Source organism: Ixodes scapularis, unplaced genomic scaffold (assembly GCF_016920785.2).
Source record: "Ixodes scapularis isolate PalLabHiFi unplaced genomic scaffold, ASM1692078v2 PGA_scaffold5__190_contigs__length_132052651, whole genome shotgun sequence".
NCBI lineage: Eukaryota > Metazoa > Arthropoda > Arachnida > Ixodida > Ixodidae > Ixodes > Ixodes scapularis.
The window spans coordinates 119,978,903-120,000,857 of NW_024609880.1; the positions used below are offsets into that span (position 1 = coordinate 119,978,903).

The 21,955-nt window shown below is 44.0% G+C and overlaps 1 protein-coding gene across 1 annotated transcript; it reads right to left on the minus strand.

Annotated features, from left to right (window-relative positions):
- Nucleotides 1-903: 903 nt before the first annotated feature.
- LOC121837943 lies at nt 904-18,994 on the minus strand. The gene is made up of 5 exons (XM_042293851.1): nt 18,851-18,994; nt 17,643-17,815; nt 13,747-13,817; nt 11,182-11,385; nt 904-1,181 (listed from the first exon to the last, which is right to left on the minus strand). The coding sequence occupies exons 1-5, from the start codon at nt 18,992-18,994 to the stop codon at nt 904-906; spliced, it is 870 nt and encodes a 289-aa protein (XP_042149785.1).
- Nucleotides 18,995-21,955: the final 2,961 nt, after the last annotated feature.

Below are 21,955 nucleotides of genomic sequence, written 5' to 3' on the forward strand. Positions count from 1 at the left end.
CGGGATCTTTTTTTTAATTTTTCTACCATGCGAACAGTTGGTCAAAACCATTTTCATATACACCCTTTTTCAGTGGTACTAAAGAAAGTACTACAAATCCATGCTGCTTGCTCTAATGAGGTATGGCATGTTCTTAGAAATATCTCACACTCCGATGGTGATAGCGAGTGAATTGAGCAGTCTAAATTTTGGAAAACGTTCCCAACTATCAGGCAGAAATTACTTCTTTTTGCTCACCCTACCAAACTTCAATGTCTAGGAAAAAGAGAACAAGAAAAAAAAAAAGAAAAAAGAACGGCTCTCGGGGAGGGGGGGGGGGGGGGGGGTGCAGAAGGGCTTTAATCTCCCGCCCTCCCCCCCCCCCCCCCCCCCAAGTCTCTGCACCACTGACCCTCTATAAGTTTTCTCCTAACTTAATCAGTGGCATATTGCCTTCGTAGAAGACACGTAATGCTATTGCAATTCGACGTTTGGCCGTAGTCTGCAGTCAACCGCCGCAGAAACGCAGTCCCCCTTGTTTTAATCACAGCAACTCGTTTTAAGTCACAAATGGTAATTAAAAAAATGCTTCGACATTTTCACACATTTTTATTGTTATAAGACCGACACCAATTCTTTCAAAGGTATTCAGTGCTGAAGTATGCTTTTTTAACACTAGTCGTAGTTTTCGAAAATGCAAGCAGTAAGATTTCTTCTCGAGATATCCGGCGGTAAAGTGTCGTGCTGCTTCCTGCTCTTGTAAAATACATTTTTTCAGTGTTTCCATGGCTCCCTTAGATACTGCACCGGTTCACATTCACGGAGCAACCAAAAACCAAAAGCTACCTCGAAAAGCACGTGGTTGATGGTTGGAGCGCGAGGTCCGATACAGACCCGGGAAGCGTATTTGCTGACATTATTGTGTTAGTGACTTCCGTTTGTGTCACCTGATGCACCATTTTCTTCTTCATTCATCTTGTCACAGATTTCCTTGTCATAAATTCGGGATTTCGGATATCCACAGTTAAGAAGAAATGCGTATCGGCAGCTGGACGGAAGTTGCTTAAATAAGGAATCGTACAAATACGTTGTCCTATTCTTGTTCCCAGACTCCTCCTCTTTTTTCTCACTTTCTTCCATCTGTACTTCGGGAATCGACACATTTTTCTTTACCCAATCTTCCCTTAGCCAGAGTTCACAAGCTGGAAAAGAAAGACAAAGCGATATTTTAAGACAAAGGGCATTTTAGAATATAAAAGTTCGCTTATGACAAAAAATTAAAAACAACCGTTTTAAAGGCAAAAAATATAACTACAAGTTCGCCCCAACTTGAGCATGTTGAATAAAGAAAGAACGAAGGAACACCTTTTGAACTTTGCACAGGAACGAAATAAAAATGAGATTTAATTTTCACAAACACAGTGTAATTGTTTACATATGTTTTCAAACGTAGGGTACTGAGCACTTCAATTGAAATTGGTGGCGAGTTAAGGCTTTATGTTACCCAGTGTAGCTCTTCCTGCGAGTTTTTGCGATCTTTAATTAACCATATATCACCGGTGTCGTGGTGTTTATAATCCGATCGAGTTTATTAAGCCGCACTTTCGATATAGGACTGATTATTAAAATCAAAACAAAACTTGAGCACGATGGCTGCCGTCTGTTCCCCCGGTCTACATGCAATAAGGAGTTTTATTTTCCTCAGTTGAATAGATTTCTACAAGTAGAGTTAAGATAATGAGCTGGTCATAACATCAGAAAAACCGAAGCCTAATCTTTTATTCGTGGTTTTTGTCTAAGTAGAAATAGAATACTAAGATCAAACGAATTGAACGCTGGTCTCAGCTACGAAAACTGTTTCTATCCTTGTATTAGGGGCGTTGCACTACATTATGCCAATCGGCTGTCGTATATTTCATATCAGGTTTTCTTAACAGAAGCTGCAGCCGGGTGGCACCGAATTGGCTGTAGCCGGGTGGCACCGAATTCAGATCTCCAAGCTTCATGGCCCATGAAATTCGGACCAGGAGGTTCATATATATATATTTCATAACTAGTTCTGTTTTCCGGCCTAATGCTGCCTTGATTACCTACTTCATTTATGTCTTTATTTTCTTTCCTAGTTTAGTCGGGGCAAAAAAGAAAACAAAGAACACAATAGGAATATGTTTTAACAGAATGTTAAGTTGGGCTAGTTGGTTGTTCATGACTGGAAGGAAGCGCCGAAAGACAGGGACAGAAGTGTCGTTGTTACCTACTTCTTTTGTCCCTGTCTTTCGGCGCTTCCTTCCAGTCAATATGTTTTAATTTTAGCATTGGACGAACATGGTAGCTACACAACCGTTAGAACTGCTATTCTTTGCCAGGTGCGTGCTGAGTGGGTACTGTCTTTGAATCTAGGCGATTTCAGTTCCCGGCTTTTTTTTTTTTGCGCTTTACTTTGACCTTTTGGGATGCTTGACAATATTCACGAACCGTTGATCTCATACGGGCCGCTCTAGACCCTGGTGTGAGTATAAAAGTTTCCGCATAGGGCGAAATTCGCGGTAGTTTGCAAACCTGCCTGCCTCCCCGACAGCGACGCATCCTAAGGACGTTTTCAAGCAGCCGCACTTCAGAAGCTACTCTGATCACCGTGGACTGAAAACGCTTTGTTTTGGCGCCAGTCTGGAAACTGCGGGTACGCTTCAGCAATGCTTGGCTATCAGACACTTTACCCACACCAGCAGCAAGATGGCGGCTCCCAGAGCTCGTACTTGCAAATGTGTATAGATCCTTCCAATAATCACCTTCTGCGCGCTGCCATCCCAAGTTGTGGAACGCGTTCTGAGCACGCGCAGTTGCTTTCTTCTCCGGAATATCAGACGACGCGTATGCGTCCACATCCCAATGACCCGGCATTTTTAGCCTAGGTGATAAGTACTGGAAAGTCTATTGGCCTTTCACTTGTGTATAAGAGGGCTCTCGCATCACTCGTGTCAGTTCATTCTAAGATGCCACATACATAGGGAAACGTCTATTTTTTATACCGTTGTTGTGTCAAGTCGGAGTAAACTTTTTGCACTTTTCGCCCCTTGCTTCAATGAATTCTCCCGCCCTTTGGCACGTTTTTTACTCATTGAACGCTTATTTGTCGGTTCCTGGACGCCACGTGACTCGTAAAATGTTTGAATTTGTACTAAGGGTGGAACGACTTTGAAAATATCGCTCAAATGTATGTTTGGGCTAGTCGGTTCATGGAGAATGTTGGTTTAAAACAGCGCGACAAAAGGACAAAGTAAAGACGAGACAGAAGACAGTGCTGTAGTCGGTCTCGTCTTTACTTTCTCCTTGTTTTGTCGTGCTGTTTTAAACTAAGATGTTGAATAGACCCCTTTCAAAATACGGCACTCTGTTGGCAGCTGTGAAATCCCATCACAATGGCGGAGTAAAACCTCAACGTCGCGGCACACTGGAGAAAACACATCACTAAAAAGGTGATGATCGCAGTGACGTTGCAATTTCGACGCTGTTTGATTGGCTCGTCGGCTCGGAGTGTTGGCCGCGCTCCGATGTTCGCTATCTTATGGAAAGACTTGCACGTTCCCCGATGCAGTCGCTCCGCCATTGTGCAGTGGCTCCGACCCTTTAATAATCGTCACGTGACTTTTTAAAGTGGTCTATAAGAGCCAAGCTGTATTACTCACAAATCGAATTTCTGGAACTTATTTGTGTCGTCCTCCTCAAGAAAAAAAAAAAAAGGAAACTTCAGTCAGGTTGGGTCATGCGTGTCGAAAAATTATGTTACAGGAAACAAACAATTTTGATTAATATCGACGGTGCGAGACGCGATTGAGTCAGTAGTCGCCTCCTTTCCGCTTGTATTCTTTCTCGGCATTTTGGGGCGCGTGAAAGAAAGGTGGATCGGCTTGACCATCACGATGAGGTTGAGAGAGCGTATGACCATTCCGTGACGTCATAAACTTTGTGCGCAAAACTAAAAAAAAAAAAAGTTAATCTCGCGCCGTCAGTGTTGTTTAAATTTTTTTACTTTTTTTTACACGCGTGTCAAAACTGAACTGTTTAAAAATGACTTTTTTTAGGGGCTTCTGAAGTGTCCTCTTGATTTTTTTTCTTTTGGTCAATCATTTGGTATAGACCCTTGAATATGGTCAGCTGAACAATTACAAATTAGAAAAAAACGTGAGAGAAAATACATACACACCGCTGACTATCAACTTGCTGCCTTTAATACTTCGTCTTCCTTTTTTTCCCCTTTTACTACAGCTAGTGATGACAGCCACCCGCCATGTCCGCGCGATGCCCCCATCAGGGTGTTATGCGGCTCGTGCCACGTCCCAAGTATTGTTTTTCTTTCGGGTGGATTGTGATAGACGGGGTGCTTACACACAGTTGAGCACTGTCTTCGATGGCCAGAGCTTCAATTAGTTCACGTGCATATGCGTTCCGGTGCCGCCCTATAATGGTGATGTTGTTAAAATTAGGAGAGCACTTGCAGGACCGGCAATGTGCAGAAAGATGTCCTGCCGATGTTGCTTTAACAGAAGCCGCGTGCTCCCTAGCTCGATCATTCACACACCGCCCCGTTTGCCCTATGTAACACCTGCCACAGGAAAGCGGTATGTTGTACACAACGCCGCTTCGGCACGGGGTGTATTGCGTCCTGTGAGCAATTGTGCATTGCTTCTTCTCTTGATTTGTTTTGCGATTAGTTCTCCGGCACATGGAGTAGGCCTTGTTTGGTGCCGAGCACACAACCCGAATATCATGCCTCTCGGCAATCTTTTTGAGGTTGTGTGTGAGACCATGGATGTAGGGTATGATAGCTACGTTCCTTCGATTTGTAGCTTGCGATGAAACCTCATACCCTGCATGCTCGCGTTTCAACTTCTGGCAAATGGTTTCCGAGACGGTTACCAGGAGAGATTCCGGATAACCAGACTCATGTAGACGTTTCATCTGTGTTTCGAAACTTGGTTCAAGTTGATGGTGACATGATTTCTTTAAGGTGGAAATAAGAGCGGTTGTTGCAACACTCCTTTTGATGATTTTCGAATGCCCCGAGTTGTATGGAAGAAACCCTTGGCACGAGCGCGGCTCATATCTCCAGCACGCATGGCCTTTTTTAAATTGAAGCACCAGGTCAAGGAACCTGATGGATTTTTCAACGGGTAATTCATACGTGAAATCCAATTCGGGGCAACATTCTTGGAAGCACTGTATAACTTTTGCTTTGCACCCATCCTCTTCTTCATTCACTTCAGTGTTGCACAGAATAAAAAAGTCATCGACATATCGGAAGATGGCCTTGATTCTGGTATCCTTTAGTTTTCTTTCAATGTTCCTTCCGCACGTTGCCAAATATACATCGCAGAGGTGAGGAGCTACCCGGGATCCAATACATACTCCACTTTTCTGTACATATGCCTGGCCTTCATGTGACACGACTGTAGCTGTCAGGTAGCACCCTAACAGTTCCAAAAAGGAATCAACGTTCACTCCGGCCGCATTTTGAAAAGGTGACACTCCTTGCTTCTCAATGCTGTCCCGTAGAATTGGCATGATGCTTGCGTGTGGAATTGAATAATACATGTCTTTTACGTCAATAGAAAAGCCAGAGGTCACATCTTTTCCATTTTCCTGTAGAAAGGAAATTAGTTGTTGTGAGTTCTGAATTTTGTAGGGGTCTTTGAACTGTAATTGAGATAAATGCTTGGCTAAATAGGTCGAAATGTGCGCCTGCCAGGTTCCCCTTTCCGAAATTATGGCACGAAAAGGGATGTCCTCCTTATGTGTCTTGGCCGAGAAAAAAACCTCAAGATTACCTTCTTTCGTTGTTTTAACTTTGGTGGCCAGGCTGCTAAGCTCATTCCTCTCGAGAGTCCGTGTTACGGTCCGTTTTGATTCTCTGCTGTTCCTGCCATCAACCTGGATGAAGTTTGTCTTCATAGCAGCTAAGGCTTTCTCACCATATGACCCAGAATCCAGGACGACAAAGCCACCTTCTTTATCCGACACACACAACCTAAGATCTTTGCTTCGTAGCTCCTGTATCGTTGCTCCAAAGCTTATGCCAGGGGAGGTCGGGGTTCTCTGACGTTTCTGGTTTTCTAGGCAGTCGATTCCTTCACTGATGATATGTGCCGTTTTTTCGTCGTGAGTTCTGGAAGCGATGGTCCTGACTAGGACCACTTTGTCGATGGGTTCCAGCCGTGGTTGTAGAGCAAACTTCGGGCCTTGCTCAAGAACTTGCTTGGCCTTGGCAGAAAGATCCACATCTTCAATCATTTGAAGTGGCTGTCTCTGGGGAACCTGATTGGCCTCCCTTGCCAGATGGAACTTCAAATAGGGGAGAAACCGACTTTTCCAGATGGTCTCCGTTGAGCGTCTTGTCACCGACATATGATACCTGAAGACGTTGTAGTCTGAACATTGGACCCGTAGAAAGTCAGTTAACATTCGCTGCTGGCGCCATGTTTCTGAGCGAAGAATCTTGGTCACTCGCATGGCGTGCGCCTGGGATGGTTGTATCATCCCGAAGAACTCCCGAATGTCATCCAGAATAATCTTCTTTTTAATGCTCCGCGCAAGCAACCGGCCTTGGCACGTAGTAGTGGCGATAAGGTCGGTGAGCGCTTGCGGGGCGAGAGACGAAAAGCATAAAGAAGGCGTGCTCATATAACTAGAAATGTTCCCCGAATGTTGCCCCGAATTGGATTTCACGTATGAATTACCCGTTGAAAAATCCATCAGGTTCCTTGACCTGGTGCTTCAATTTAAAAAAGGCCATGCGTGCTGGAGATATGAGCCGCGCTCGTGCCAAGGGTTTCTTCCATACAACTCGGGGCATTCGAAAATCATCAAAAGGAGTGTTGCAACAACCGCTCTTATTTCCACCTTAAAGAAATCATGTCACCATCAACTTGAACCAAGTTTCGAAACACAGATGAAACGTCTACGTGAGTCTGGTTATCCGGAATCTCTCCTGGTAACCGTCTCGGAAACCATTTGCCAGAAGTTGAAACGCGAGCATGCAGGGTATGAGGTTTCATCGCAAGCTACAAATCGAAGGAACGTAGCTATCATACCCTACATCCATGGTCTCACACACAACCTCAAAAAGATTGCCGAGAGGCATGATATTCGGGTTGTGTGCTCGGCACCAAACAAGGCCTACTCCATGTGCCGGAGAACTAATCGCAAAACGAATCAAGAGAAGAAGCAATGCACAATTGCTCACAGGACGCAATACACCCCGTGCCGAAGCGGCGTTGTGTACAACATACCGCTTTCCTGTGGCAGGTGTTACATAGGGCAAACGGGGCGGTGTGTGAATGATCGAGCTAGGGAGCACGCGGCTTCTGTTAAAGGAACATCGGCAGGACATCTTTCTGCACATTGCCGGTCCTGCAAGTGCTCTCCTAATTTTAACAACATCACCATTATAGGGCGGCACCGGAACGCATATGCACGTGAACTAATTGAAGCTCTGGCCATCGAAGACAGTGCTCAACTGTGTGTAAGCACCCCGTCTATCACAATCCACCCGAAAGAAAAACAATACTTGGGACGTGGCACGAGCCGCATAACACCCTGATGGGGGCATCGCGCGGACATGGCGGGTGGCTGTCATCACTAGCTGTAGTAAAAGGGGAAAAAAAGGAAGACGAAGTATTAAAGGCAGCAAGTTGATAGTCAGCGGTGTGTATGTATTTTCTCTCACGGTTTTTTCTAATTTGTAATTGTTCAGCTGACCATATTCAAGTATGTACCAACTAGCTCAAGTAAAACCCGTAGTACGGTATAGATCCTTTCGTTGTGCACAAACAATAAGTGCTACTTATGTTCCAAGCGAGTTCCGGTCGGACCGTCTTTGCAAACCTGTTGAACTTGCTTATGTCACCAGTGTTAGAAACCTTAGATACTACAGACAACAAGCTGGAGATTTAACGGTTTGAATTCGGCTGTACTCTATTGAATCATGGAGGACGCAAGTTGGTTTACAAGAATACCCGACCCGCAATCTGACGGAGGCTTATTGCGGAGAAGGCGCCGTGTAACCGAGCTTTCGGTTGCACGTCAAAAGATCCCCAGGTGGTCGAAATTAATCCTCAGTCCTCCGCTGGGGCGTGCCAGATGCCCGTCGTTGGTTTGGCACGTAAAACCCCCAAATTTGGCTTTGACAAGAATACCCGAAACATTTTAACAGATATCGCACTCCTCCGTTGTTTTGGCGTTCATGTGGAGAATTACTGATTAAACGTTTAGTCTACATTGTTAAAGGGATACTTCAACGAAATTTGAAATATAGCCGCCGTGTTCAGAAATAAGCTGACTATGATCCACAATATTCATAAATGACATTCGCACTTTTGTCTTTTGAGCCTGATGACTGTATTTTTTGTTATAAACGCCCACTCTGGGAAGCGCTCCGAGAGCAGCCAACGGAGAGCACGTGACATTGCCGCAATCCTGTCTTAGATTGTCTGGGACGAGCAAAGCTGCGGCGAGGCTGACGTCGAGATGTCCTAAATAAAAAAAAAAAAAACAAAAAAAAACAGTGACTGCGCAGGCGAGCTGGTGGATGTTGATCATGATGTAGAAAACCCGAGACTGTGTTAAAAGCGGGGAACTTGGTCCAAGAAGAAAGACAGAAAGCCGTTTCAGCCCCCAGGGTGGCCGAAGGACACCAGCAATCGGGCCACCGCAACAAACCCCATTGCTGCATTTATGTGAATTTTCAGTAAATGGGTTATTCTTCTATAATCTTGTAGAGGGATAATAGCGATGCCTTGGACACACAAAAGAAAGTCTTGGGGAGAGGGAAGTTCCTCCTTCCGCTCTTCTCTCGTGGTGGCAGGAAGCGAGACAGTTGGGAATTGTAGCCGACCGTTTTTCTCCTCCGCTACGGTATCCGTGAAGAGAACGCCGCTGCTGCGCCTGCGCTCCGCCAACCTTGTCTGCGTAGTTCAAAGTCTTGTGGCGGATTACGGAGCGCTATCCGGGTGCCTAGCGGGCTGCGGAAATGGTCTAGTACAATTCCTCATTTATCGTCACTACCTGTAAAGGTTCCTAGACGGGCACAACAAACGAGGCGTAAGCGACATCCACCGGGTGCTCCGTGCTAATCGTTCAATTTGTTTTAAAATTCTTTTTTGTGTCGTTTTCAACAAGAAATGTGATAATGCTCCCTTGAACGCGAAGAGAGCAAGAAATAAGCGTTCAAATTTTGTTGTAGTGTCTGTTTAATTGATTGATTGAAACGCTTATTTATCCATTTAAATGGGCCATTCGATCCTACTTAAGCGTCTACCTTTTTGTGGTTTGCACGTTTCTTGTGGTTCGGGCAATCCACCGGTCACGGAGAGAGTAATAGTCTTGCGGGTGAAATGTTTTCGAACAATGTTTCTACAGGTATGAAAGTTTAGGACGTCGTTTTCAAGGACGACGCCTAGCACGAACTTAAGGACGACGTTGAGAACTACGCCTAGGGGACGACGTCTAGGACGTCGTTGAAAACGACGCCTAGAGGACGACGTTGACGACCTGAAGGACGACGTCAAGAACGACGTCTAGGACGACTTTTAGGACGACCTCCAGGACGACCTAAAGGATGACATCTAGGACAACGTCTAGAACAAGACCTAGAGGACGACGTCTAGAACGACGACCAGAGCGCGTCTAGGACGACCTTAAGGTACCGGTTGACTACGCATACCCGCGTCCCCCCCCCCCCCAACCCGCTGCGCCGCCAGTAGTTCGGCTGGCTTCTCAGCAACGATGACGCCGTTGCCATAGAGCCACGTGACCCGTCGCTGTTTAAGGGAAATTAGCTGCCGTTTCGCTGCTAGACGGTTACAGGCAACGCCGGCTTTGCTTCATAGGACCACTTAATGCTTTCCCATTAAAATGGTCTCATATACACGAACTCATCTCTGTTACGTCAGGGCGCGGTGGTGGCGCATCGGGCGCACTTCCGGTCTGGGGCTGTGGGCAGAAGTCTCCATGTGAGACATGTATTCTTGCGTTCTTTTGAAAGGAACCAGACAAAAACCTGCCCTCTCGTCAAAACAACGCGGCTGGGGCTGTACCAAAAGAGTCAAGAAAGGTTTGAAGGTCAGTTTTTATGTGCTCGGTTCGTCCGAGAACGTGGATCTGTGCCGTGAAAAGGAAAAACCAGACGCCGTCGGACCACGATTGTTTCGGCGGGAAGCACTTTGGATTGAATTCACAGATACTTGTGGTCATCAGATTTATTTGTTTTGTTCCAACATGAACGCCGGAAAACCGTCAAGTTGTACGCACCACCTGCAGACTACGTCCAGTGCGTCTTCATGTTCAAACGGACGACTGATCGTTCGAACTGCTGTCTGCTCTTTCGAACGTCTCTGCTTGTCGTCTGCTCTATTAGACGATCCGAGCCCGTAGACCTAATGCTGGCCCGGTACTTGCGATTCGAAGTAAGTGCAGTCCTCAAAAGACTTAACTTTGAAGGTTGGTAAGCAGGCTCGATGTAAACAGTAGATACAAGATGTTGATCATTCTAATTAGTGGCCATCACCGACTTATTAGGCCTGATTCTCTCGGTCTGATTTTGCTTGCGATTTTCAGTATCGACGTCGACCATCGCAACTACGGTTCAGGCTTTTGCAGCCCGAGCAACGTCGCGACTGAAAATTGCGAGCGAAATCTCATCATGCGATCAGGCTTTAGCGTACATTCTGCCGCGGCCACGCAGAATGGATCGCCGCGTGTCACATTATTCACGCGAAGTTTTACGGTGTAACGAGCCTCGGTAATTTTGTTGAGGCCGCTTAAGTAGTCAGACATTGACAGGAAGAGGTAGAATCAACAGTTCGAACGCGAAAAAGGGCAAGGCGACTCACACCGACGCCGACAACATCGCGTTCCAATGGTTTGTTTATGGGCGACGGCGAGCTTCTCGCCCGCACAACATCGCGCATGCGCGGCGCCGGTGGCGTCCGGTAGGGGTGCTCCCTTTTGTTTGTGAACATGAGTTGGTGCATCGTGCAGTGGGCAATCATTGCAGGTGATACCACAGCTTTGCTGTCCAAGCACCTTCACAGCGTGAATTGGAGCCAACTTATTTAACAAATGAAATAGCTTTCTTTTTGCGAATCGAAAACGTTTTTTTTAAAATATAATTTGCCGTGGTATGTGACATCATTTCATTATACTCACATTCATAGACGATAGCACCTCGTATTGACCTCAATATATAACAAAAGGAATTGTCGAATGACACGTATTTTTCGGAATGTCCACTCGAGGGTCCTCGCCAACATTCCTTGTGATCTAGGCGGCAGCTGCTTGATACACAGATGAAGTTGAAATCGAGATTATAGCAGACTCCATTTCGTGATGTGGGTTTACGCTGAGGCTGGTCTTGGGAGAAAAAGATTAGAGAAATGTATTTTTTTTTGTTTTTGAATTAGTGGTACATTGTGAGCTCGACACCGTTCGCACGGATCGGGTTTTAGGCAGAACCTGGCGTGTGGCATTAACGCCCAAGGTAATACAGTGGAAAATGAAAAAATAAATGTCACAAGCAGGTAAAATTGCAGTCAACAATAAACAGTGTCAGCAATTAGACAAAAAAAGTAAAGAACAAAGAAAATTAGTGTGCACCCAAGAATAATAGAACCCTTTTAAAAGTTTGCACACTTATAGCTGCTGGGTCAAGTATCTCAGTACGCAGTTTTTTTAGCACGTGCTCTGAGCTCATATTAAACACGAGCTCTTCATCAGCGTTCGGCGAGGACTCGGATTAAATCGTACGCTTCGTGCTCAAAAAATGGCGACGGCCAATGCTGCTGTGGTGAACGTTTGAAAATAGTGTATTGCGCTGATCATTTCAGGCGCTGTTATATGCCGACGTCGAGTGTAGCAAGCGCGGCGAAACGCAGCGCACACAGACATTGATTGGTCGCAGATATCCAGTTGCTGCACGCCGTCCAATGAAACGAGAGCGTTCTGCGCTACGCTGTGCTACGCTGCGCTACGCTGTGCTACGCTGAGCTACGCTGTGCTACGCTGTGCTACGATGAGCTACGCTGCGCTACGCTTCGCTACGCTGCGCTGCGCTGCGCTACGCTGCGCTACGCTGCGCTACTTGCGCTCGCCTCGCTCAACGTTGAAGTATAACAGAGCCTTTAGACTAAGGCCGTCGAACCAATGTACCGAGGTGAAGACGCTATTGAGCTTTCTGGTTCGTGGAAGTTGGTGGCGGAAATCTTTCACGTGCACGCCCCGAATAATAATGAAATAAAAAAGTTTTCTATGTAGCATTTGTGCGCAGCTATCCCTCTGTCTTGAATGGCATAACTTCTTTTTTGGACATTTTCCTCATACCCCGGCATTGGAAGTTGATACCATTAGAAGTTAACTGCCACTCGTTTTTCTTCTGTCTACTACAAATATCTAATAGCTTCTTACCCCAGCCTTTAGTATTACATACTTTCTGTTCCCCATACCCTACACGTAAACTACGTAGGGAATGGAAGAAATTGCAAGAAGGATTTAAGATATAAACAGTAATCGATTATCCGCTTACACTTCAACTTACAAAGTAACACGAGATCGCTGTTACGAATCGTGCTCTCGCTGAACAAGCACTCCAGCAAGAATGGTACGTCTCAAATTATGCGAGGAGCGCCAGCTTGCCCGTGTTTGTCAAAAGTGACTCTTTATGCGCTAGGCCTTGGCTTTAAATTGGGGAAGTCTTAAAGCAAGAGAGTCAAACCGAGCACAATACGTAAGTCCTGCGACCTCTTGAAAAGATTGAAAGGAACTGTAATTAAAACATATACCAGCACCGCTGCGCGCACGTCAAGCACACGCGAACAAAAACTCCTAGACGGTAACACGAATTGCTTTAATAGGAGATATCCACCATTTTATTGCTCTCAAGTGCTGCGCTGCGACTTTATTATAAAAAAAATGCTTGTACGTTTAGGTAATCTGAAAGCATTTAGTGGCTTTAGAGTAATGCGAGAAAAGTTTCAAATGTACATTAGACATTGCCTTTCTATACATGTATAATCAAATCTACAAGAATAATTTCATAACATATGGAAGTACAATCTCATAGAAAAAAAAGCGTCACTATTTCATGGGTTGTATATAACTGAACATGCGTACATTTTGAAAACAAAAACAACAACATATATATCGAAAATATGTTGAATCGTTTCAATGTAGTCGTATACATGATTAACAAGATGTTACACCTCAAACCAGAATGATGGTTTGAATGGCAACATTTTGGTGGTGTGAGGGACTGGCATATTTTCAGCGACATCGTGCTTCTGGAAAGGTTATACCGGTTTTATGTGTACCGCCAAAAGTTAGATAGAAATCAGCTCAGTGGCATTTATTAAAACTAATATTAACCCCTCTGCGTCTACTGAAGTTATTTAAAGAAACATGCCACTGTAGTAAACCACAACAAAACCCACCCTCTACGGAAATATTAAAAAAAAATAATTGCACGCTGCCTCAGCATTTAACATATGTAAGGTTAACTAAATCAATGGAGAGAAAATAAAAATTTAAGACCAGTACTGTCAGTCAGCGTATGGCCCGTTGGCAACTTGGCAGTAAAACTGTGGTTAATAAATTAATAAATAGCTCTTGCACTTATGGTGCGCGTCCCGGCAACAACTGGTTAGCGCACAGCGCTTGCCAAAAATCGTGCGATGACAATGTTAGCTTTAATTATTACTACGAAAAATATGAGATACGTACCCACATGCATAGCATTTTCAATGCTATAATCCTTTTGTTTTACAGCTTGAACAAATTCTGTTTTTGATTTCCTGTAGCACAAGATGTGATAAATTACTATTTGTAGAAATCTAGTTTACATACAAGACACTTGGTGTAAATATGCGGGAAGATAATAAGATCGGTTAAATATTTTAGACATTGTGTATTTAGTCTATCCAAAACTCAAAATTCAGGAATATGAGGCGTAAGCAAAAGTCGACGTCAAGCTATCATTTAGCAGTTTGCCTATTTTCAGACTAGCGACAATTATTTCAGCAATATGTGATAAACTTAATGTTTATCTATATAAACGCGAAGCTAGAATCTTTTTTTTAAATTTAACAGCTATTTGTCTTTAGTATAAAAAAGGCATGTTGTATTAAAAAAAAAAAAACAATACCATCCAAAATAAAATAGACACAGGCACCTGAAAATTAGCGACCCCGACCATTCTTGAAAACTATGTTAGAAACGTGAGATTCTTAACCCTAAACACTCTGCTCATGGTTGTTCTATGAACATGCCACGTATGCGAAATTGTTATATTTAAGAAGGTATAAATGAGACTGTTTGCCATTTGGAAGTTTATTTTGTGAGATCATTTTCGTCATTAAGATCGTCTGGCGGGCTAGTTGGTTGTACGTATAGAGATATTGAAGCACAAAACGATGATGATACGAGGGAGAGAGGAAAGAGCGCTATTTCCTGCCTCCCTCGTGTTTCCTTCCTCGTCATTTTGCGCTTTCATATCCCACTTTTGTCAATTGTAGCCAGCTCAAAGTGGGAGCCGGCGAGTTATGTCTGTTTTCCGAAAATGGCCCGTTTTGGTTTTTTCGTGGAGAGCGGTGTGTGCCGTTTTGACGTATTTTTGTTTTTATCCTACCCTTTGAAACTAACTTCTGTTTACTTTCGTGACCTGATTGATAGGATCACATTTGTGCTTTCAGTGAGTAAAGATTGTACACCTTACAGGCGCGGTGCGACGATTTTCGGGCTTTGGCCAATTAACCGCCAGAATTAGCCCGCGTCACCTATCTAATAAAGAGCATGAAACCAGTTTTGCTTCCGCGCTAGTTTTTATTTAAAAAAAAAATTAAAAAATCGAAGGTCGCAGTACCCCTCAACTGTCAACCCGTATTATGAGTGACGCCACTTGTAGTAGTATTACTTTGTCTCCCGTGGGTTTGGGAACCGAGCGCTGTAATTTTTTTACAGGTTAGCGTCGCCGAAGGTCGCGGCGTGCGATCGAGTCAAAAGGCGGTTGATCAAGGTGATGAAGACGACTGTAGCAGCGGAAGGGAACTGGTTTTGTCGACTTATGTGCGCTCCCAATGACAAGGCGCCGTCCTTCCCATAACTGCCACACCTGGCCACAAATCAACAAATTATCCGACATACATATTTTCCTTTCTGTCGATTTTTTTTTTTTTGCGTTTACGCAGCAGTATTGCAATATTTCAGGGAAAGGGGGTGCATTTTCTCTCGCTTGTGCCAAGTCAGACTTATCGACTTAGTATGGAGGCAAGTGTTCCAAAATGCGCCGCTCGCGCAATACAACGCAAAAAGGAGCACGCCAATCAAATCAAATGGCGACATTGGTTCAGAACAAAAGCACGTGATTCCGTTTCGGGGGTAAACAAACGTACGAGGTGCGCGAGAAACACACGAACTTTCACAGCGCATACGCCAATACACAATCAAGATACAGACCTAGCGCGCACTTATAATAAAAAGATCAGTGTCCTATACGCACTATGTTATTGAAGAACATCCGAGGATCATATGTCGAAATTTTTAGACTAAATGAACTGCACTGAACTGATCTGATGAAATAATCGTTATGTAGCCGCCCAAAAGACCAAATCCCAGAGGGAGCCAAAATTCGAACTTGTAGCCTCATATTTACCGGTCAGGTATGCTAACCACTGCACCACACCGCCTTGTCCTTCTGGCCTTTCCAATGTATGTTATGAGCGCTCCGAACGGAACAGACCCACCTCACCAGGCGTTCGGCGCATGCGTGAAGCCACCTCAACGTGTAGAGCTCCAGCCAGGTTCAGGCACGTACTGAAAGACTAAAGTTCCCTCGATGCATTGCGACAATGGTGGCGTAGTCAAGCTGGCTGGTTAGATCGGTAATAGCCTCCCATACACTCACAAAGCTTGGCAGTCCGATGACGGAGCCAACTTTTACACCCTCAATCGGGTGAGGAAGGAAGTGCCTTGCTTATCAGCTCCTCGAGGGAGACAGACACTAGCGCTCCCAGTGCCCGGTCGCAGATTTGGACGGTAGTATCTGGTAGCACAAAGTATTTCCCGGGGAGCCTGTAGTCAGCGCACCGCTTTTGCAGCGGCGAGGACCCGAAACATGGTTTTCAAACCGGACGAGAAAAGAAACGGTAGCCCAAGGAACACGAGAAGCGAGAGCGGAGAATGCATCGCTCGGGACAAGTATGCTGCGGCGTCTTGCCGCAGCGGGGCGCGCGTTACATGCCTCTTTTCTGCCGCTCTACCTTTTCGATTTCGGCGGCCGCGTCTCGTGGCGATCTTCCAGGCATTGTCAGTATAAAAAAGGCTATGGATCGGTTTATTGCAGGAAAAGAGAGGTGTTCTGGAACCATATGCCACCGCGTGGAACGCATTACGCAAATTGCTGGCACGTAGCACGCGCTTGTGATGCTCCAGAGGCTCTGTCACTCTTTGTCCCGCCACGTTTACACGCAAAAGTTTTTTTTATGAGCTTTATAAGCACAATAAAATCATTTTCGGGAATCAAAAACTACGTTTGAATATCACGGGCCATTTTCATCTCCATATGGTCCTTAAGAAGGAAATAATGGGAAACATGCTGTCGAAATAACTTTTTTAATAAACAATTGAGCACGAGTCACTCATCTGCATATTTTCTAACATTTCTTCGTTAGATACCACGTAACATGATGCTAATGTTCCGAAGATCGTATGAGATATAGTTTTCGTGAGAGCATATATCTTGTCAGCTTTAGTTACTCATTTTGCGAAGATTCCATACTGTAGTTGGCTTGTCGAAACGCCTCCTTTTCTATTGACTAAAGCGGTGTCTGTTACATGGTGAAAATGCAATCAATGCAAAGGTGCAAGAGAGCTGGACAAGAATCGCGATAACAATTCTTAGAGAAGTGAAACAATGGGGACAAAGGAAAAACACATATCTCCAGAACACAGCTTGGTGACTGGTGCGCGACCGAAAAAAATCCGCCTTGTCCTGGTATCGAACCAGGGACCTCTCGATTTTGAGTGGAGCGCTCTAATAACTGAGCTAACCAGGGATTAGACGTCAGTAGAGCAAACGGGTTTTATCACTTGTTTGGTGTTTTCGAGATTTGTGTTTGTCCTTTGTCCCACTTAATTGTTCCCCTTCTCCAGGGATTATTATCGTCCTCTGTTACATGTTTCTTTAAACCTGCCACGTATAATAAGGATTTGCTTGTTCTCGCAGCTTGTACACTGTCGTCGAAATAAATAGTTGCCATGTGCATTTACAACGGTAATCCCATATATGCTCCGCGCAAGTGCATATGGGGGACTCAGGCGATGTCACTATTTTGCCATAATAATAATCCTATCTTATCAAAAGCTTTTTGGACTTTTGTATGCATCTTATTTTTAAGCCCCAGCATACAGTTTGAAATAGTATATATACCAAGTTAGTGACTAACGATTAAATTGATTTGAGCACTCTATCGTACTTCATTAGAATTCTTAAGCGGATAATTATCGTTTTTTGAAAAGGCAACTGACCACTTCAGTGGACACTAAAATGTCATGTATAAATGGTTGAATATTTTATTAAACCGTTTATATTGAGGACATTATGAAACAATGGAAATGCTTACATTTGTTTAGACTTTGTGTCGTACCATTTTGACATGTAGTTGGCACTCTTCAATGTTTGATTGAGGTGAGTTGTTTGCACTTGGAGGCATCTCATATTGCTGTAATACGCCTGTGTCCCCAATCCGCTACTATAAATGAGATAATAGGTCTGGTTCGCCGTACCCTTGATTGTCTGAAAATATATTAATATTTTTTTGTAATTCTATTTACCTAAAGTAAATTCTGTCCTCTGGATTAGCTTTTTATGTATGAATAAAGTCGTAATGTGAAGACAGTTTTATTCAAAGCTAAGCTAAAGGTAAGAAGACTAGAGACAACATTTCGTTGCGTTCCTAAAAATTTGTGATGGACGTCGTCGGAATGCACGCTCCACTTTTGTCCATATCCTCTACGAGTGAAAACATTCCATTGATTTTCCAGAAGAGTAAAAGTGTCCAGTGTGTACACGATGAGGGACTAAATAGCATACTAAAAAGGCTTACAAGGAATGTGCCTGCTTGTAACCGTAACATTAATAAACAAAATTGTTGGAAGAAACGAAGGAACAATCAATATTGATTTTAAGTAAGAACAATGGCAGCGGTATTTTAGCTGGCAACAGAAAGAATAAAACAAACTCGGGACGAGTTACGACGTCCCAAGTTTGTGTTATGCTTTCTGTTGCCAGTCAATGATACAAACACGCCCTTCAGTTAATGGGAACTTTGTTTTAGCTTCATACAGTATTCTTCATTCAGCTCGTTTCTGATTTAGGATTGTCATCATCACGTTGTCTTCTATCATCCTTTGAAATTCGTGTCACCTAAGAAACCAATACACCAATATCCGCTGCCAAAAAAAAAAAAAAAAACCGGAGCTGATGTGTTTTTTTGTTCTTTCCAACGGTTCAAAACTATACATTTCCGAAGGCTCAGAGTTCGCCCAATCGTAGCGCAAGACGTTAGTGAAAAATAAAAACAAAAACAAATTCTAACTAAAGGTCTCCAGATATAAACTTTTAAGGCAATTGACTGCAGTAGTTTCACTGCGCAATGGGGTTTGCTTTCAGCAGGGGCATTATTCGGGTACATGTATTCCTAAGGTCATCCGGAAGCCATCTCCTTACTAATATAAACAGGGTCTCGACTACAACAACAATCGCTTCATGACAAGGCAGATGGCTAATATCGTTACAAAAATTGATATACTCGGTGAAAATAAATCATACCTCCCATGCATCTTGCATCGGGCCAAGGCCTTTCCTGTTCAGGTCGGGATTGTTGTCCGGTGGTCTCTCCCAGCTTTGAAACTCTACGTCGGCGTACGCCGCAAAAACGCTTAGACAGAACACCAAATGTTGCAGGGTGAGCATCGTTGGCAATCTCTCAAACGTAGTTGCAATATCGGCAGACGTGTTCGTTTTATATAGTTTCACCGATTACGTAATTCTTGGAAGAATCAACATTTATTTTTATTTTTGTTGCAAAAATAAGCACTCAGCTGTGCGCGGTTACAAAGGTCACGCTCTCCCACCATCCTTCTTTTTTTCAAATTGGGTGGGTGTGTTTCCTTCTTTATTTTGTCAGGCGATGAATCCCACTGCTTGCAAGTTTATTACCGTAGGACCCGGCATGACATCATGCACAACAGCGAATCCTGAAAAATAACTCAATCCCAGACTGCTTTGCGCACCGACGCTGTTCTCATCATTTGCTTGACGCTCGGTCGGCTCGATCGGCTACGTTAGGTTTAGACTACGTCTACTCCGTGCCTGTGGTCTGTTTCGTCTGCCCGCTGTAACGGGTGCCTTTCGATACGTTGTGGGACCACAATGAAATATTGGTTTCTACGAAATGGTGAATTTAATGAGATTTCGATATTTGTTGAGCATGAATCGCTAAAAACTTTCCATGTGCAATTTAAATATTCCAGAAAGGAATGCTTTTTTGTTCTGTCTTCTCTTACAAGACCTTCTCTTTCGCAAAGAACAACCATCTTGGAACGAGTTTATTTTGGCGGAACGAAAGACCTCCACCGTTCCATCTTGCTTCAATGGAACTGCAACGGGAACTCACGTTTCTTAAAAAATGAAAAAAGAATGGCAATTTTATTTTTAATATCTATTCTAAAATTTTTTTAACTATATGGTAGAAATTTGTAGTCAGTGGAGCTCCTCCCTTCGATTTCCACGTCAGCGGAGTGAACGCTTGAGATGAGGCTACTTCCTCTCCAGCGTTCGCTCTTCCAAAGTGAAGAGAGATGAGAGGAGCTTCCATTTCACTCTTAACCTCTCACCGACTCTAGGCTTTTTTTTATTATCGCCTATTTCAAAACCCGATTTCAATGTATTGGACAGTGTCCGAAAAATAGTCGAATACAAAGAACTGGAACAAATGTGACCCTGACGTTGCGAAGTTTCCTAACCAACTCGCCTGAACACTATTTCTTCTCACAATTTAAAACGTAGTTTGACGCACATATATTTTCACTTGTTTTCTTTATTTTATTTACGCATTATCTAGCACAGTACTTGAGTTAAATACGCAATTCTGCTATTAATTTACTGACACGTTTCATCTTACAAACGTAACGGGAACGAATTCCTTTTCGAACTCTTGTAACTTGTAACGGGAGCTCGTTCCAAGACGGAGAAGGAACGAGATAAGAACTTTCGTTCTTTTCTTGGAGGAGCTTGTACAACACTTTCTCGCACTGACTTTTTTTCTGTTGTGTGTAACCGACTAGCCTGTCAGTTCGCTTAAATATTTTCCTTAAAGGAAAGGAAATTTTGTGGGCTTTTATTTTAGGCTAATAAAAGAGAAGCTTGCAACGCAAATCATGTAGGAACCATTTTAATTGCGTATTTCTCAATACCGCTCCACAACTCTCCAAGCGACACCTCGGCTCTTAACCGAAAAATACAAAAAATAGCTACTTAGTTTTAATTAACTAAATAACCAGGCGCACGAAAAGAAAATTCTGCACGTTCAAAAAGGTTTGCTAACAACGTACAGTTAATCTCACTGTCACTGAGCGTTTCTTTTTTTTTTTTAAAGTTTGGTGCAAGTTATTTGGGGAACCCTGTCTGTGTATATATATATATATATATACATATAAATAGCAATGTCTAATATAGCACTGACAGTACTGCAATTAAGAGCAAAAACACTTCTCTGCGAGGAAACACCTAACGTTATCTAGGCTCACGAAAGCCATGATATTTCAAGATATGCACGAACTCAACTCTGTTTAGTCACGGCGCGGTCATGGCGCGTCAAGCGCACTTCCGTGATGGGGGTGTGGGCGGAAGTCAACATGCGGGTCGTGCATTTCTGCGTTGTTTTGAAGGAAACCAAACAAAAAACCTGCCTTCTCGTCGAAACACCTCGACTGGGGCTGTCCCAAAAGAGTCGAGAAAGGTTTGAAGATCAGTTTTCATGTGCTCGGTTCGTCCGAGAACGTGGATATGTGCCATGAAAAGGGAAAACTAGATGCCGTTGGACCACGATTGCTTGGGCAGGAAGCACTTTGGGTTGAATTCAAGAATACTTCTGGTAATCAAAGTTGTTTGTTTTGTTTCAACATGAATACGGGAAAACCGTCAAGTTCAACAGACCACCTGCGGACTACATTCAGTGCGTCTTCAAGTTCAAACGGCCGTCTGATCGTTCGAACTGTCATCTGCTCTTTCAAACGTTTCTGCTTGTCGTCTGCTCTTTCAGGCGACACCGGCCGCAGGCCAAACGTTAGCCCGGCAATCGCGATAAGAAGTAAGTACAGGCCTCATAGGACTTTAAAGTGTGAAGGTTGGTTGCGGTAAGCAGGCAGGATGTAAACAGTAGACACAAGGAGATAATGATCATTGTTACCAGTGGCCATCACCTCCTTGTTATGCCTGATTCACTTGGCTCGATTCTGCTTGCGATTTTCAGTATTAACGTCGACCCTCTCAAGTGTGGTTTACGCTTTTGCAGCCCGAGCGAAGTCGCGACTGAAAATTGACAGCGGAATCTCATCATGCGAATCAGGCTTTAGCGTACCCTCTGCGGCGTCCACGCGGATTGAATCGCCGTATGTCACATTATTCATGCCAGGTTTTGCTATGTAACGAGCCTCAGTAATTTTGTTCAGCCCACTCAAGTAGTCAGACATTGCCAGGATGACGTAGAATTATCAATTACAACGCGAAAAAGAGCACGGGAACTCACACCGATGCCAACAACGTCGCATTTTAATGGTCCACACTCCATCGCGCATGCGCGGCGCCGGTGGCGTTCGCTAAGGGCGCTACGGTTTTTTTGTAAACACGAGTTGGTCTATACTGCACTTCAAT

Excerpts from the sequence above, each read along its gene's own strand:
- LOC121837943 (XM_042293851.1), bottom strand. The coding sequence starts at position 18,994 with ATGCTCACCCTGCAACATTTGGTGTTCTGTCTAAGCGTTTTTGCGGCG. Across the intron at positions 17,816-18,850 it reads CGATGCAAGATGCATGGGAG|ACAATCAAGGGTACGGCGAA; the intron begins GTATGATTTATT and ends ATATATTTTCAG. Across the intron at positions 11,386-13,746 it reads TGAAAATGCTATGCATGTGG|ACCAGCCTCAGCGTAAACCC; the intron begins GTACGTATCTCA and ends TTTTCTCCCAAG.